Source organism: Mirounga leonina, unplaced genomic scaffold (genome assembly GCF_011800145.1).
Source record: "Mirounga leonina isolate KUSES-001 unplaced genomic scaffold, KU_Mleo_1.0 Mir_179, whole genome shotgun sequence".
In the NCBI taxonomy this organism is placed as follows: domain Eukaryota; kingdom Metazoa; phylum Chordata; class Mammalia; order Carnivora; family Phocidae; genus Mirounga; species Mirounga leonina.
Window position 1 is genome coordinate 1,313,170 of NW_023270466.1, and position 12,767 is coordinate 1,325,936.

The 12,767-nt window shown below is 44.2% G+C and overlaps 1 protein-coding gene across 3 annotated transcripts in view; it reads right to left on the bottom strand.

Annotated features, from left to right (window-relative positions):
- The window catches only part of FRMD3 (FERM domain containing 3), a 302,714-nt gene that overhangs the window by 72,479 nt on the left and 217,468 nt on the right, over positions 1-12,767 (bottom strand). For all 3 annotated transcript variants that reach the window (XM_035024381.1, XM_035024379.1, XM_035024380.1), the window contains 4 exons: positions 12,433-12,520; positions 10,555-10,643; positions 7,267-7,330; positions 5,928-6,016 (listed from right to left, as the gene is read on the bottom strand). In XM_035024381.1, coding sequence (XP_034880272.1) covers positions 5,928-6,016; positions 7,267-7,330; positions 10,555-10,643; positions 12,433-12,520 — 330 coding nt within the window. The remainder of the gene's footprint in view (positions 1-5,927; positions 6,017-7,266; positions 7,331-10,554; positions 10,644-12,432; positions 12,521-12,767) is intronic.

Genomic DNA, 12,767 nt, shown 5'->3' on the forward strand with positions numbered 1-12,767 from the left:
TGCTCAGTTCCCCAGGCTCTCACACCAACAATGAGCCTGGAGCAAACATCTGCCCAATGCAGGCAACAAATGCACCACCTAGCTGAACAGCAAACCTCTCCCCCCCAGCCTTCTTCCCCACCTGCCCTCTCCCCACTGCCACCTCCAACTCCCCATCAAAATCCCCGCATGGAAGCTACAGAAGACTCTTCTCGAACTCTTCTCGAATATCTGATGGGCCATGTACCATCCAAAGCATCTCAAACACATTAATTCATTTTATCCTCACAGCTCTCTCCTAGGAGGAAGCAATCCACCTTTTTACGTGAGGAAACTGAGGCACAGAGGGGTTAAGTCACTGAATCATGGTAACAGGATAGAACTGGGGCAACTGGGCTGCAAATCCAGGCCTGTATTTTTAAAATAATGCATTAGCTATGCAGCTTCTCAGACTTCAAAGAACATCAGATTCACCCAGCACATTTCAAAACACAAGTTTCTGCTTCAGTAAGTCTGGGGTGGAACCCAAGAATCTTCATTTCCAGCAAGTTCCCAGGAGATGCTGACGCTGGTCAAAGTACCCTACTTTGAGAATCACTGGATTAAAGCATTTAACCTTAGCCTGCGTGTGAGCACCACCTGGGAAAGATTTATTTCTACCAATATCTAGCTCCGTCATCCCAGATTCTGATTTTTTTTAATGACAAAGTTATTGAGATATAATCCACATACCATAAAGTTCACCCTTTAGACTACACACTTCAGTGGTCTTAATTTACAAAATTTTATTTAAAAATGAGAAAACATTTTCATCACCCGGGAAGAACCAGCCTCCCATTATCCCCCTCATCTCCTCCACTCCTAATCCTAGACAAGCACAAATCTATTCTCTGTCTCTCTAGATTTCTCTATTCTCAACATTTCATACAAATAGAATCATACAATATGTGGTCTTTTATGTCTGGCTTCTTTCTACTTAGCATAATGTCCACAGCTTGTTATTTTTTGAAAAGCTCTCCCAGGTGGTTCTAATGTGCAGTCAGTGCTGAGAACCACTGGTTTGGAACCTTGGTACTCAAAGTGTGGACCATGGGCCTGCAGCACAGCCTCACCAGGGATCTTATTAGAAATATGGACTCTGGGGGGGTGCCTGGGTGGCTCAGTCGGTTAAGCATCAGGCTCTTGATTTCAGCTCAGATCATGATCCTGGGGTCGTGCGGTCGAACCCCACATCGCACTCAACAGGGAGTCTGCTTGAGATGTTCTCCCTCTCCCTCTACTCCAACCCCTGCTCACATGCTCTCGCTCTCTCAAATAAATAAATCTTAAAAAAAAAAAAAAAAAAAAGGAAATATGGACTCTGATGCCCCATCCCAATCTCCTGAATCACACTCCACATTCTTGCAGGATCTCCGGGTCATTCACGTGCTCACTGAGGTGTGCGAGGCTCTCATGTAGGGAGCTCTCAGCGTCCTTATCTACTGAATATAAAGCTGTTTCTCTGACAAAACGCATACCAGACTCTGGGTAAGACATTTCTTAGAGACTGCCTTTGTGCCCTGCAAACAATTCCAAAGTCGGGGACAAAGAGCATCATTTGAGCCTCTATGGTGTCCCCAGTGCCCAGCACAGTGCATAGCATAAAGCAGGTGTGACAGACTCATTGAATGGAAACTCCCCAAGCCACTGAACTCTTCAGTGACTCCATGTGCTTCCAGTACAGGGAACCTGTACTCTGGGGGGTGGCGGCGCCTAGAAACCACATGGCATAAGGGAAACTCTGAAATGGTGACTGTCTGTGTCGGGGATCCCCTGGGGTTTGGAGCAGGAGGGAAAATCAGAGTTTCTGCACTGGGCTCCATTCCCAGGCAGCAGATCTCAGAACAAAGGCTTTCAAACCTGATCGTGGTCCTGGGCCAGTGGACGCCCAACTGCACATTCATGTCTTAAAAGCACACTAGGGAATTCCTAGGCATCGGCCACCAGGCCTCCCTGTTCCCATGGCAGGTGAAGTAGAAAAAGGAGCAAACCACTCCCAAGTCAGGAAACAAAATCAGGACCTTGCTCTGCCAGCCGAAACCATTACGACGCAGCACCCAGTGGGACAGCACCCACCCCTGAGCTTAACAGAATCAGAACCCTTCAGAGTCAAAGGGACGGGGCTCTGCGACCAACAGGCGCTCAAAAACCTTTTGTCATTAGTGGAGGAGGGGGTAGTCATGGTCACTGCGGCACAACTAAGCACTCCCCAAGCAGGTATTACATTTTACGGATGAAAAACAAAGTTGGGGCTCAGAGTTCAAGTGCTTTGTTCCAGGCCACACCGCTAGGAAGTGACAGAGTCAAGACTCAAAGCCAAGCCTTTCACCTCCAAGGTCCATGCTCGTGAACACAAGGACACAGTGAGGCAAACAAACCACGGCCAAGGCCCTGTCCCCTCCGTTCTGTAGATGAGAAGGCTGAGGCCAGACTTGTCCGAGGTCACACAGCCTGGTCAGAACAGGTGGTATCTTTCCTTCTCCGTAAGTAACAGGGATGGTTATCAGATCAATGAAGGAACAAAAGGGTCCAAGAAAACTCAGATCAGTATAAATATTAGGGATTAGGGGTCTTCATGAGAGAGACGGGGTAGCCTGACCTGACCAAAGCAGGGGTGCAAGGACTCGGTCACCTCTGTACAGAAGGTCCCCAATATATGATGGTTCGATTTACAGTACGTTTAACTTAGGATGGGTTTATCAGGGTGTAACCCCATCGTAAGTCAAGGAAGTCAAGGAAGATCTGTTCAGTGCCACAGGTGCTGACCACTAAACCCTCCTGGTCTTCGGAAGCATCCACAGAAGACTGGGAAGGATTCCTCTGATATGCCTACTTGGCCCATCTTATGACAGGACTATCACACTGACCTCTTTACTAGCTGCCAGCTAAGGTGCATACCCTAAAATATGCAAAATGAGTTCCCCGGTTCAGAGGTTTTTCTCCTGCTTCCCCCTCCTTTCAATTCTGCTTTTGTCTTTGACTCTAGCAATCAACTGACTCCCTCACACATGCTAAAACAATGTGTGTGCAAAAGAATGAATTAATGTCCTAAGTTATTCTTTGATGGAGATCCTATGAGTTCACCTAAAGGATCTTCAAAGCCATGCTAAACTCCTCCCAAGAAGAGCTGACTGAGAAGCCTCCAAAAGGTCTATCCACTGGGTGTTCTCCTCTCCTACTCCCGCCCCTTCCACCATCTGTGGTCAGCAGCATCAACCACACCTTTCGCTTCTCTACCCTGTTTCATGATGGCTGAGCCCTCTGTCTGGCCCCAAGAGCTCCTGGCCCCTCCTCTCCTCCCTGTCTACTCCATGTACCCTCTACTCCAGCCTTGTGTGGCTGCTCATCTTCCCCAACATCTTCCACTTTCCTGCGTTGGTCTCTTACCCAGAATGTCCTTCCTCCATCTGAAGGGGACTTCTACCTCCTGGCTCCCCCAACAACAAGACTCACCCCTCCTCTGGGGTGCCCTCCAGCATTTTATTTGTACTTCCCTTTTGGTGTCTACCATGAAATACAAATCTCTTGAGGATAGGAACTGTGCCTTATCAATTGATCCAGGAAATATTTTTTGAATGCCTGGGGTCTTTGGCAAATAAAAAGATAAATAGAACTTAGTTCCTACCTTCAGAGAGATCTGATCTAGTATAGATATGTACACAAAAACCTACAATAAAATAGGTCATGATCTATCCTGTTTTGCTTTGTTTCAAAACTCCATCTACCAGCTCCCTCATTTGTGAGAAAACACTCATTCAAAATGACTAATTAATGTCTCTAAATGATCCCTTGACAAGAACCAGATGATTTCATTAAAGGAGGAACAGAAGACTTCCAAAAGCTTAGGCTCCAAAAATAGTTTGTCAGTTTCTCAAAAAATTAAGTACAGAGTTACCCAATGACCCAAAACTCCACTCCTAGGTATAAACCTAACAGAACTGTCCACAGAAAAACTTTTATATGAATATTCATAGCAGCATTATTCATAATAGCTAAAAAGAGGGAACAATCCAAATATCCATCGACTGATGAGTGGATAAACAAAATGTGGTCTATCCAAACACTGGATCATAATTCAGTCATGGAAAGAAACAAAGTACTGATGCTGCTACCACATGATAAACCTTGAAAACATGACCTTAAGTGAAAGAAGCCAGGCACAGAAGACCACATAGTTTATGTTTCTGTTTATATAAAATGTCCAGAACGGGTGAATCCATAAACATAGAAAAACATACTAAAAACTGCTGAACGTATATGTTAAAGGGGTGATTTTTATGGTATATGATCTCAATTTTTCAAATAATTAAAAACAACAGCAAAATACATGCAGGCCTCAACTAGAGGCAGAGCATCAAACCCTCTGCATCTCCCTCTCTCAGCTCCCATGGGCAATGGACAGGCCTGGACATGATTTCAGAGGCAGTCAGGTGCCCTTATATACCAGTTCCCAAATATCCGATGGGACCCACTGATGTCTTGAAGTGAAGTTGGTTGTGGGAAGGTCTTTTGATACATATCTTCACTCACAGCATTTTGGAGGTCATCTCATCCAAGGGCTTTCAAACTATACTCCTGATGGGATCTGCCCGTGACAGAGTGTTCTCCCAGGACACAAGACTCTCAATGCTAAACCTGAAGAAGGCCCGGCAAATGCAGACAACTGGTCACCCAAGCTCCTGAGAAGCAGCGAGCAACAGGTGAAGGGTCTCGAGTCCCCAGTCCCAACTCTGATCGTCACCAACAACCACAGCTCCTCTATTTTTCTCTCTTTACCTACTAGGCTTTGCCTACACTTCTATTTGAGGAAAAGAGTTTTGTGAATAAAAAAGGGATTTGAAAAAGATTGTCCGAGCCTGATCCACTCTCCTGATCCTTGTCAGCTAAAGCCCAGGAGGTTCAGAGACTCAGCATTTTCAGAGACAAGAGTCTAATGAGCATGGCCGAATTTAGTGTGAGGGAAGACAGAGCAAAGGCCACGTGGATGAACTCCAGGGGCCAGCTGGTACCCTCGGCAGGGCTGGCTTGGGCTCCTGACTATGTCCCTCACCACTGCTCTTCCACTCAACAAGTGTGTCTCAAAGAGGAGAAGCTGGAACTCAGTGGGAAGATCCTAAATTTGAAGCTCTCTTGAAACCTGAGAGCTTTGTGGATGGTTTCTGAAGTCCTATACAGTACTGACTTTTCACATCATAGCCTCTGACCGCATTCCACCCACAAGCTGTTGGCTCCCATCTCTGTGTGCAGAAGGCTTCTTACTACAAACACCTGTGACTCTCTGCCAAAGCTTGCTTTCTCTGGTTGTGAGAGCAGAGTCAGCCCACACTCAGAGTAAGCCAGAGAGTATTAACTCTGCCTTCTGAAGTGGCCATCAACCAAAATGAATGGGGAATTGGTAAACAAACAGCCCGGGCCCTTTGCTTGTCAGTGGGAGAATTCTGAGGCAAGTTCTATAGCCTGACAGAATTCCCCAGCAGAGCTGAGCACAGCTGCCCTCAGGAGTGACCTGATGGATAACATGCCCTATATTGCTTGCTGCCCCACCTCCCTTGCCTACCCCTCCTACCGGTAGGTCCAGAAATCACATCCCAAAGAAACTACTAGCACTCAACTCTTCTCAAGGTCTGCTTCTGAGCGGGGCACCCAACCAAAAACAGATTCTGTGACATTTTGAATGGAACTATCAACACAAAAAAAAAAAAGCACCCATTGCAATTCTATGAGTATCACCCAATGAGGAGCTCAGGCTTGGTTGGGAGTCGCCCTGCACAACACACTGAATTTACAATTCCCTTAAATATAATGAAAAGAACTGAATTAAAAGAAATGAATATGCAGCTATTTGCAAAACATGAGTGGTTCCATGGATGCTTTTACAACCTATGATTAAATGAATAAAAGCTACGTACTTATAAAAGGCCTGGTTCTCCACCCCACACTTCCAAAGATGTTTGCAGGCAGCTGGTGTCGAAGTATGGAATGCCAACACGGCTTTTTTCTAATAAAAAAGACAAAATAAGAAAGGGCATGTGAAAAGGAATTTATCTTTTTCAGGTATTTACCAATTTGTAGCTCCCCGCCCCCCCCCCCCCCCCCGACACCTGCCAAACAGACTAAAAGTAACTTAGGCATTACCCTGGTCTTAAAAGTGCTGTTGAAATGGTGTCCCACCTCCCTCACCCTTTGCAGACATCTTGAATCTAACTGGGCCCTGTTTCTAACAAAAAACATCCTCACAGTCAATCCTTCTCAACAACCCAGGAATCACCCTCCTCTCAATCAGACTTGTAGTCCTTTAAAAACTTTGCCACCGCTGAATAACCGGTGCTTGATCTAAAAACTAGTCAAGAAAATCTGCAAACCTCCAGACCTAGGCCTAAGGCTCAAAGCTTCCATGACGGCCTCCTCTCAGATGCATTCCCTGATGAACCCAACCTGCATCCGGTAGCTTCATTAAGACTCCTGGCATGTACAGACTCTATTCATAAAACGCACCAGCAGTGGTTGAATATCTAGCTTTGGAAGTATTCTTCACTTGTTTCATAAATCTATATTTTGGCAGATTACAGAGGTAGAAGGAGGTTCCATTTTCCTTTTTTTAATTCAAATTCCAGTTGGTTAACACACAGTGTTAGTTTCAAGAGAAGGTTCCATTTTCTATCCCAGTCTATTTTTTACACAGTAGTGTATAGTCAAGCGTTGCTCACTGACTTTGTTCTTTTTAAAAAAATTTTTTATTTAAATTCAATTTAGTTAACATGTAGTGTACTATTAGTTTCAGGGGTAGAATTCACTGATTCATCAGTTGCAGTTAACACCCAGTGCTCATTATATCACGTGCCTCCTTAATGCCTATCACCCAGTTTCCCCATCCCCTGACCGATCTCCCCTCCAGCAACCCTGTTTGTTCCCTATAGTTAAGACTCTCTCATGGTTTGCCTCGCTCTCTGTTTTTATCTTATTTTATTTTTCCTTCCTTTCCCCTGTGTTCATCTGTTTTGTTTAATTCCACATGAGTGAAATCTTATTTGTCTTTTTCTGACCGACTCATTTCACTGACTTTGTTCTTAAATGTGCAAACCCACTATTTATTTACCTCTAAAATGTTTAGCATACAGCTTCCATTATCACTGTAAGCTTCAAAGTGGTGGTATTCTGGGGCTACAATACTAAAGGCATGTTTTATGCTTGCGTCCCTCTTGTTTGCACACACACACATAACTTCAGGCTAGAAAAGCAGTCACTGACCTCCTTCTGAGTGCCAATCACATAAAATGTCTTCCCTTCAAACTTCAACTTGCAGACATCCGGCCTAAAAGAAAAGAAAATCTCTTTGGGTGAGAAGAAGAAAAAAAAAAAAAAGTGGCAGCTAACTAATGTACCTGGGTTTCCCACAGGAATCAGGCTGACTCTCAAATACCAAGCCGACTGCAATGAAACAAGATATTATCTTATCATCAGTAAAGGCTTAATGAGCAGTGAAAAGCCCCCAAGTGAATTATACAGCAATTTTCTTCCCAAGAGAGGATCCTAAGGCAGCTCAGAACTATTTCTTCCATTTTTTACAGTCAAGCTGCATCTTTCTTCCAAGGAGCTCTGGAGGCTTTGTGAACATTAACGACAAAAACAATATTAATTGGCCAGCCCACTTTGCGAGGTAGGAAGAATGTGATTATTTCAGGTTCGGGTAATGAAATGATATGGATTCACAGTATCTGTCTCCCTCAAACTTTCACATCCATCTTCGAGAAACACACACACCAGGCTGCAAAATTTTCATTTCTGCTCTCCCTGCTCACGAGAGAATAGTTTTATTAAATATTGAGATGCTCAAAATTGTGAGGACAGCTTGACACATGGTAGTCAAAAGAGGAACTTTGGGTTTTTATCTTAAGGAGCCGCTCAATTAAAATCTGCCTGAAATGGGGACCCTAGGTCACCTCTTTGGTGAGCAAATATGCATAGAGAGGAGACAATTCTATTTTTAGTCCTTTGATCTAATTTCTAAAAGAGTGATTTGTGCCCCTGTGTTTTTTCCTGAGGGAAAAAGAACAGTGTGTCTACATTAAGCTGTTCAAACTTAGGAGAGGATTTGCAAGAGTGACACAGCTCAGTGGATGTTAAAAAACAAAAAACAAAACTAGGATTAATGTGGGACTAAAATTTGTTTTGGTAACATATCCACAGCTATTCCAAATACACATGCCTAGGCAGAGGCTAGAGAGGGGTAGGGATGACATTCAGCACCCCACCAGGAACACCACGATGTAGAACCAGAAACAAATGGTCCGGTGATTGTCCATCTTAACTCTTCAGTGGACCCAGGAAGAAACAGAAGCCCAAGGAGCAGACACTTGCAATTAATTTGCACTTAAGACATGACAGGTTCTCCCCTAACTACTTCAGAGCTCAAGTAGTTCAGAAACCTGAGGATCTAACCCGCAAGTCTTCTGTGGTCCTAGGGTAGGATGGGAGAAGTCCCCACATTATCCATGCTTCCCAAAGTCAACAGGAATCTGTAGGGAGCTTATTGGGGAATGGCCTGCAAGGTGATTAATACCCTTCTTTCCAAGGTGCAGAAAACACAGGGAAGAAAACTAGTCACCCCACCATGCAACACGTCCACAAGATGTCAGAGTTCATGAATCCCACCACTCACAACACAGTTGCATTTGCTTCTCACCCAACTCCTTTCCTCCCCATATGTAATGCCAGATGTAATGGATTCCCATCTTACGACTGAGTACACAGAGACTCAGAGAAGCGAAGTGAAGAAGAGTTCTGAGAATGCTCATTGTGGAGAAAGAACAAGTGGGTGCAGAGGGGAGCAGAAAGTATGAGCTGAACAAAAGGCAATGATTCAAGGAAGAGATTGATGAAATCAGGGATCTCAGAAAAAAGAGTACAAGGTGTAGGAGTGGAGTGGACACTAGCTGGCTGATGCTAACCCAGCAGAGAAGGTTTGAAAGGGAGGGGGGAGGTGCCAAGAGGACAGTGCATGAGTGGGGGTGTTGATAAAGGGGTCCTGGAAATCCTGAAGCTAACAGAACCACGAAACTGAGGTTCAGGTAAAGGGCATTGCCAACCCATGAATGAAGGCAGATGCCCACTGGCCCATCAAGAAGAACTTCAGGCCACAAGGGGGAGCCCACCACCCAGTGAGACATGATGGGGGGAGGGGGATGACAAACCTGTCAGGGGCCCTCAGGGAGGAAACTGAATCAAGCTGAAGGTATGAACAAGACTGAGCCTTTACAATATTCCATATAAGTTCAGCCTTCTGGCTTTTTGCCCAAACCATCTTCTTGATTGGACACCATGGGCCCTGCTGGTCACCTACCTTGCTCCATCCTCCCACTTCTGTATTGACATGACTCAGACTTTCTTCTTCCTCAAGATGACATGTTCATGCAGATTATGTTCTTCCCAGCCGCAAGAGGTGGGTCTTGATTTGACCAACAGAGTCATGGAGTTCCCACTCTTCTCTAAGGGATTGCTTTAAGTAGGTTCATGTGAGCCAATCCTGCCCTATTAGATATACCAGAAGTCTCCTACAGGGCTTCTGTAAAACAAGTCCTCCTTGTTTTAATAGGAGACACACAGAAGGGGATTCTCTCCTCCAGGCTCTAGGTGTTGCTGAATGAAGATGGGATGGCCAGAGTTCCTTGCATGGCCACCTTATGAGCATGAGCCTGGGGACAAAAGCCATTACCCTGGGATGACAGAGAAGAAAATGGAGACCCAGGTCCTTCACGGTGTTGTCAGGCAATTAAGTTAAAGGATCATGGAAATGCCCAACCTCTGGAAGTTTTGCTGTGTGAAATAATCAGTCCTCTTATTTGTAAGCCACTGTGAGCAGACATCCCTGTTACTTAGAGCCAAAAGCATCTTCACTGATATACTGGGTAACACATGACGTCTCTGCAACAAGGACTCAAGAGAACAGAATGGAGGGGCACCTGGGTAACTCAGTCATTAAGCATCTGCCTTCGGCTCAGGTCATGATCTCAGGGTCCTGGGATCAAGCCCCGCAATGGGCTCCCTGCTCAGTGAGAAGCCTGCTTCTCCCTCTCCCACTCCCCCTGCTTGTGTTCCTGCTCTCGCTGTCTCTCTTTCTGTCAAATAAATAAAATCTTAAAAAAGAGAGAGAGAGAGAGAGAGAGAATGGAGAGGAGGGAGCAGGAGAAGATGGTCCTGAGTTATTCAAGGGAAACTGTACCTTTACCCTGCCCTGCCCTACCTCAGGTCACCCCTCTGGCCAGAGCAGCAGTTGCTGGTGAGGAAACACTGGGCACCTTCTCTTTGGAGACAGAGCCCCTGAGCCCAAGACACACCCCAAGTCTCCTGAGGTCTAGGACAACCTAGGTTGGCTTTTATTTATAGATGAATAATCCCTTTTTAATGATGCTCCACGGCAAAGAAATGAATACTAGGCATTCTACCGGACATTTCCAAACAAAAAAAAAGTATCAAAGGCTGGGAAAGAAAAGCAAGATTAAGAAAAATGGTAAGCTAGTTTCCCAAAGAAGTCCTTACCATTTTATCAAATGGATTCGCTTATTTCCCTGGAATACCACAAAGCCTGCTGCAGTGAATCCTAAAAATGTTGTTGTGCCTGTTGAATCCTGGAAAAAAAGGAGAACCAAAAACATTTGGATTGAGAATGAGAAATATAAAATAAATGATAAATGGTATCCTCATTCATCCACCCCCTGGGTTACTTTCAGGTTAATCCCATTGATCGTGGCAATAAACTAAGTTGCTGAAATGGGACTTCCAAGGATAGTGCTTCTAAAATCTGGGGAAGGTCTGGGAATATGCAGCTTTTTCCTTGGAGGAACAGACCTTCTACCTCTCCGGGAACATCCTGGGAAAAGGCAGATTAGTCCCAAACCACTATGTCTATTTCCAAGTGTGTCTTGGGGCCACCCGATTTCTCGGATCTGTCCTGTAATGTTGTCAAACGGTGCTCAGTCATCATTAGCCCTAAAATCAAAGATGCTATGAAACCAAAGCCCTAATTTGACTTGATTAAATTCCATACAAAATTCCTGGTAGTTTTATGGGCGCCTGGGTGGCTCAGTTGGTTAAGCGACTGCCTTCGGCTCAGGTCATGATCCTGGAGTCCTGGGATCGAGTCCCGCATCGGGCTCCCTGCTCGGCGGGGAGTGTGCTTCTCCCTCTGACCCTCCTCCCTCTCATGCTCTCTGTCTCAAATAAATAAATAAAATCTTTAAGAAAAAAAAAAAATTCCTGGTAGTTTTAATGTAAAGATATGTCCAGAAATGTCTACTTCACTTCCAGCCTCAACCAGGAAAACCTAAGCATAGATCAGTAAAAGAAAAGGAATGATGGTAACAAAAATCAAGTCCATCTCCAAGTAATAAATAAAACAAACAGGCTCAAAATTGTGGATAAAATCTAATTCACTAAATGGAATAAACTGATTTATACCATTACAGAAGAGGATTCTGGCAAATATGCTAAAATAATTGTGCGAATAAAAATAAAAATGCCAATGTGAACAAGTACTATCAGCTCTCTACCTCGGCCGCATGTTGGAATCATCTGGAGAGCCTGGTCTGCTTCCCCACAGACCCTGATGTCATTGGGTGGCAGGAGTATGAAGCTCCCTGGGTATTTCTAATGAGCAGCCTGCACTAAGAGCTCTAGAACTAGTACTTTACCAAATACTACTAGCTGATCCCATATGGGTAAAGAAATGTTCCAGCAGAACTCAAGAACTTACCTTTAAGAGCCTGGCTGAGATAAACGGTTAGTTTAGAATTCTAGTTAGTGTCTGGTTGATGCATAGTTGGTTTAAGGTATGGAAAGAAGAAAACTGTTTTCATAAAACATTTCTGGAAAATGTGTGCATCATCTTGGGGACTTGCTAAAAAAGCATATTCCCCAGCTGTAACCCCAGCGATTCTGAGTCAGAACTCTGGAGTGGAGCCCAGGTGATTCTGATACATGCTTGAGAGAAATACTATCAAATAATATGAGCAAAGAAAACAAAAAAAAAAAAAAAAAAAAAAAAAATCCTAATGTCAAAATATAATTTTAAGTCTTTTTTTCCCTCTATTTTCCATTAAGGTTACCTTCTTGCTGACAAGGGTCTTGAAAATAAATCTGTTGGGATCCTTTAAGTTCTCAGGGGTAGAACCATCCATTTGATAAATGAATGAATCATATATGTTAATTTAGTAAAGTATGGCTACTACATAGCAATTAGCAAGCAATTGGAAGGCTTGCAATGGAGAAAATCAACCACCAGAACATGTGACTACAGCCTACTGTTGTCCCTTCCAATTAGGGACAATGGGTCAGCCTGTAGTAATATCCCCCACACTAATTAACTCTCTTGTAGGTAAAACAATCATTATATGTCGGCCTGCTAGGAGGGGCACTCACCTTGCATGGGTGGGGGTCTACCCCATAGGTTTCCAAAGTGTGAGCTTTCAGGAGTAAGTTAAATTCAGCAACTGGTGGGCTCTGGCCTCTAGAATCACACAAGAAAATTTTAGGTCGTTAATACAGAAGATTACAGAAACCTAGAGTCCCTTCATTCAGTAAAATGGGATATCCTACACTAAAAAAAAAGAGAGAAATCCCTACATAAATAATAATCAGTAACACCGATCATCATTCCTCACCACAAGGAGCTCTTTGCTAAGGAATCAGAGCTCATGTTCCCTGGCTAATTGTTCCATAATAAACCTACATGTACTCTGAGAACTCCAGTGACC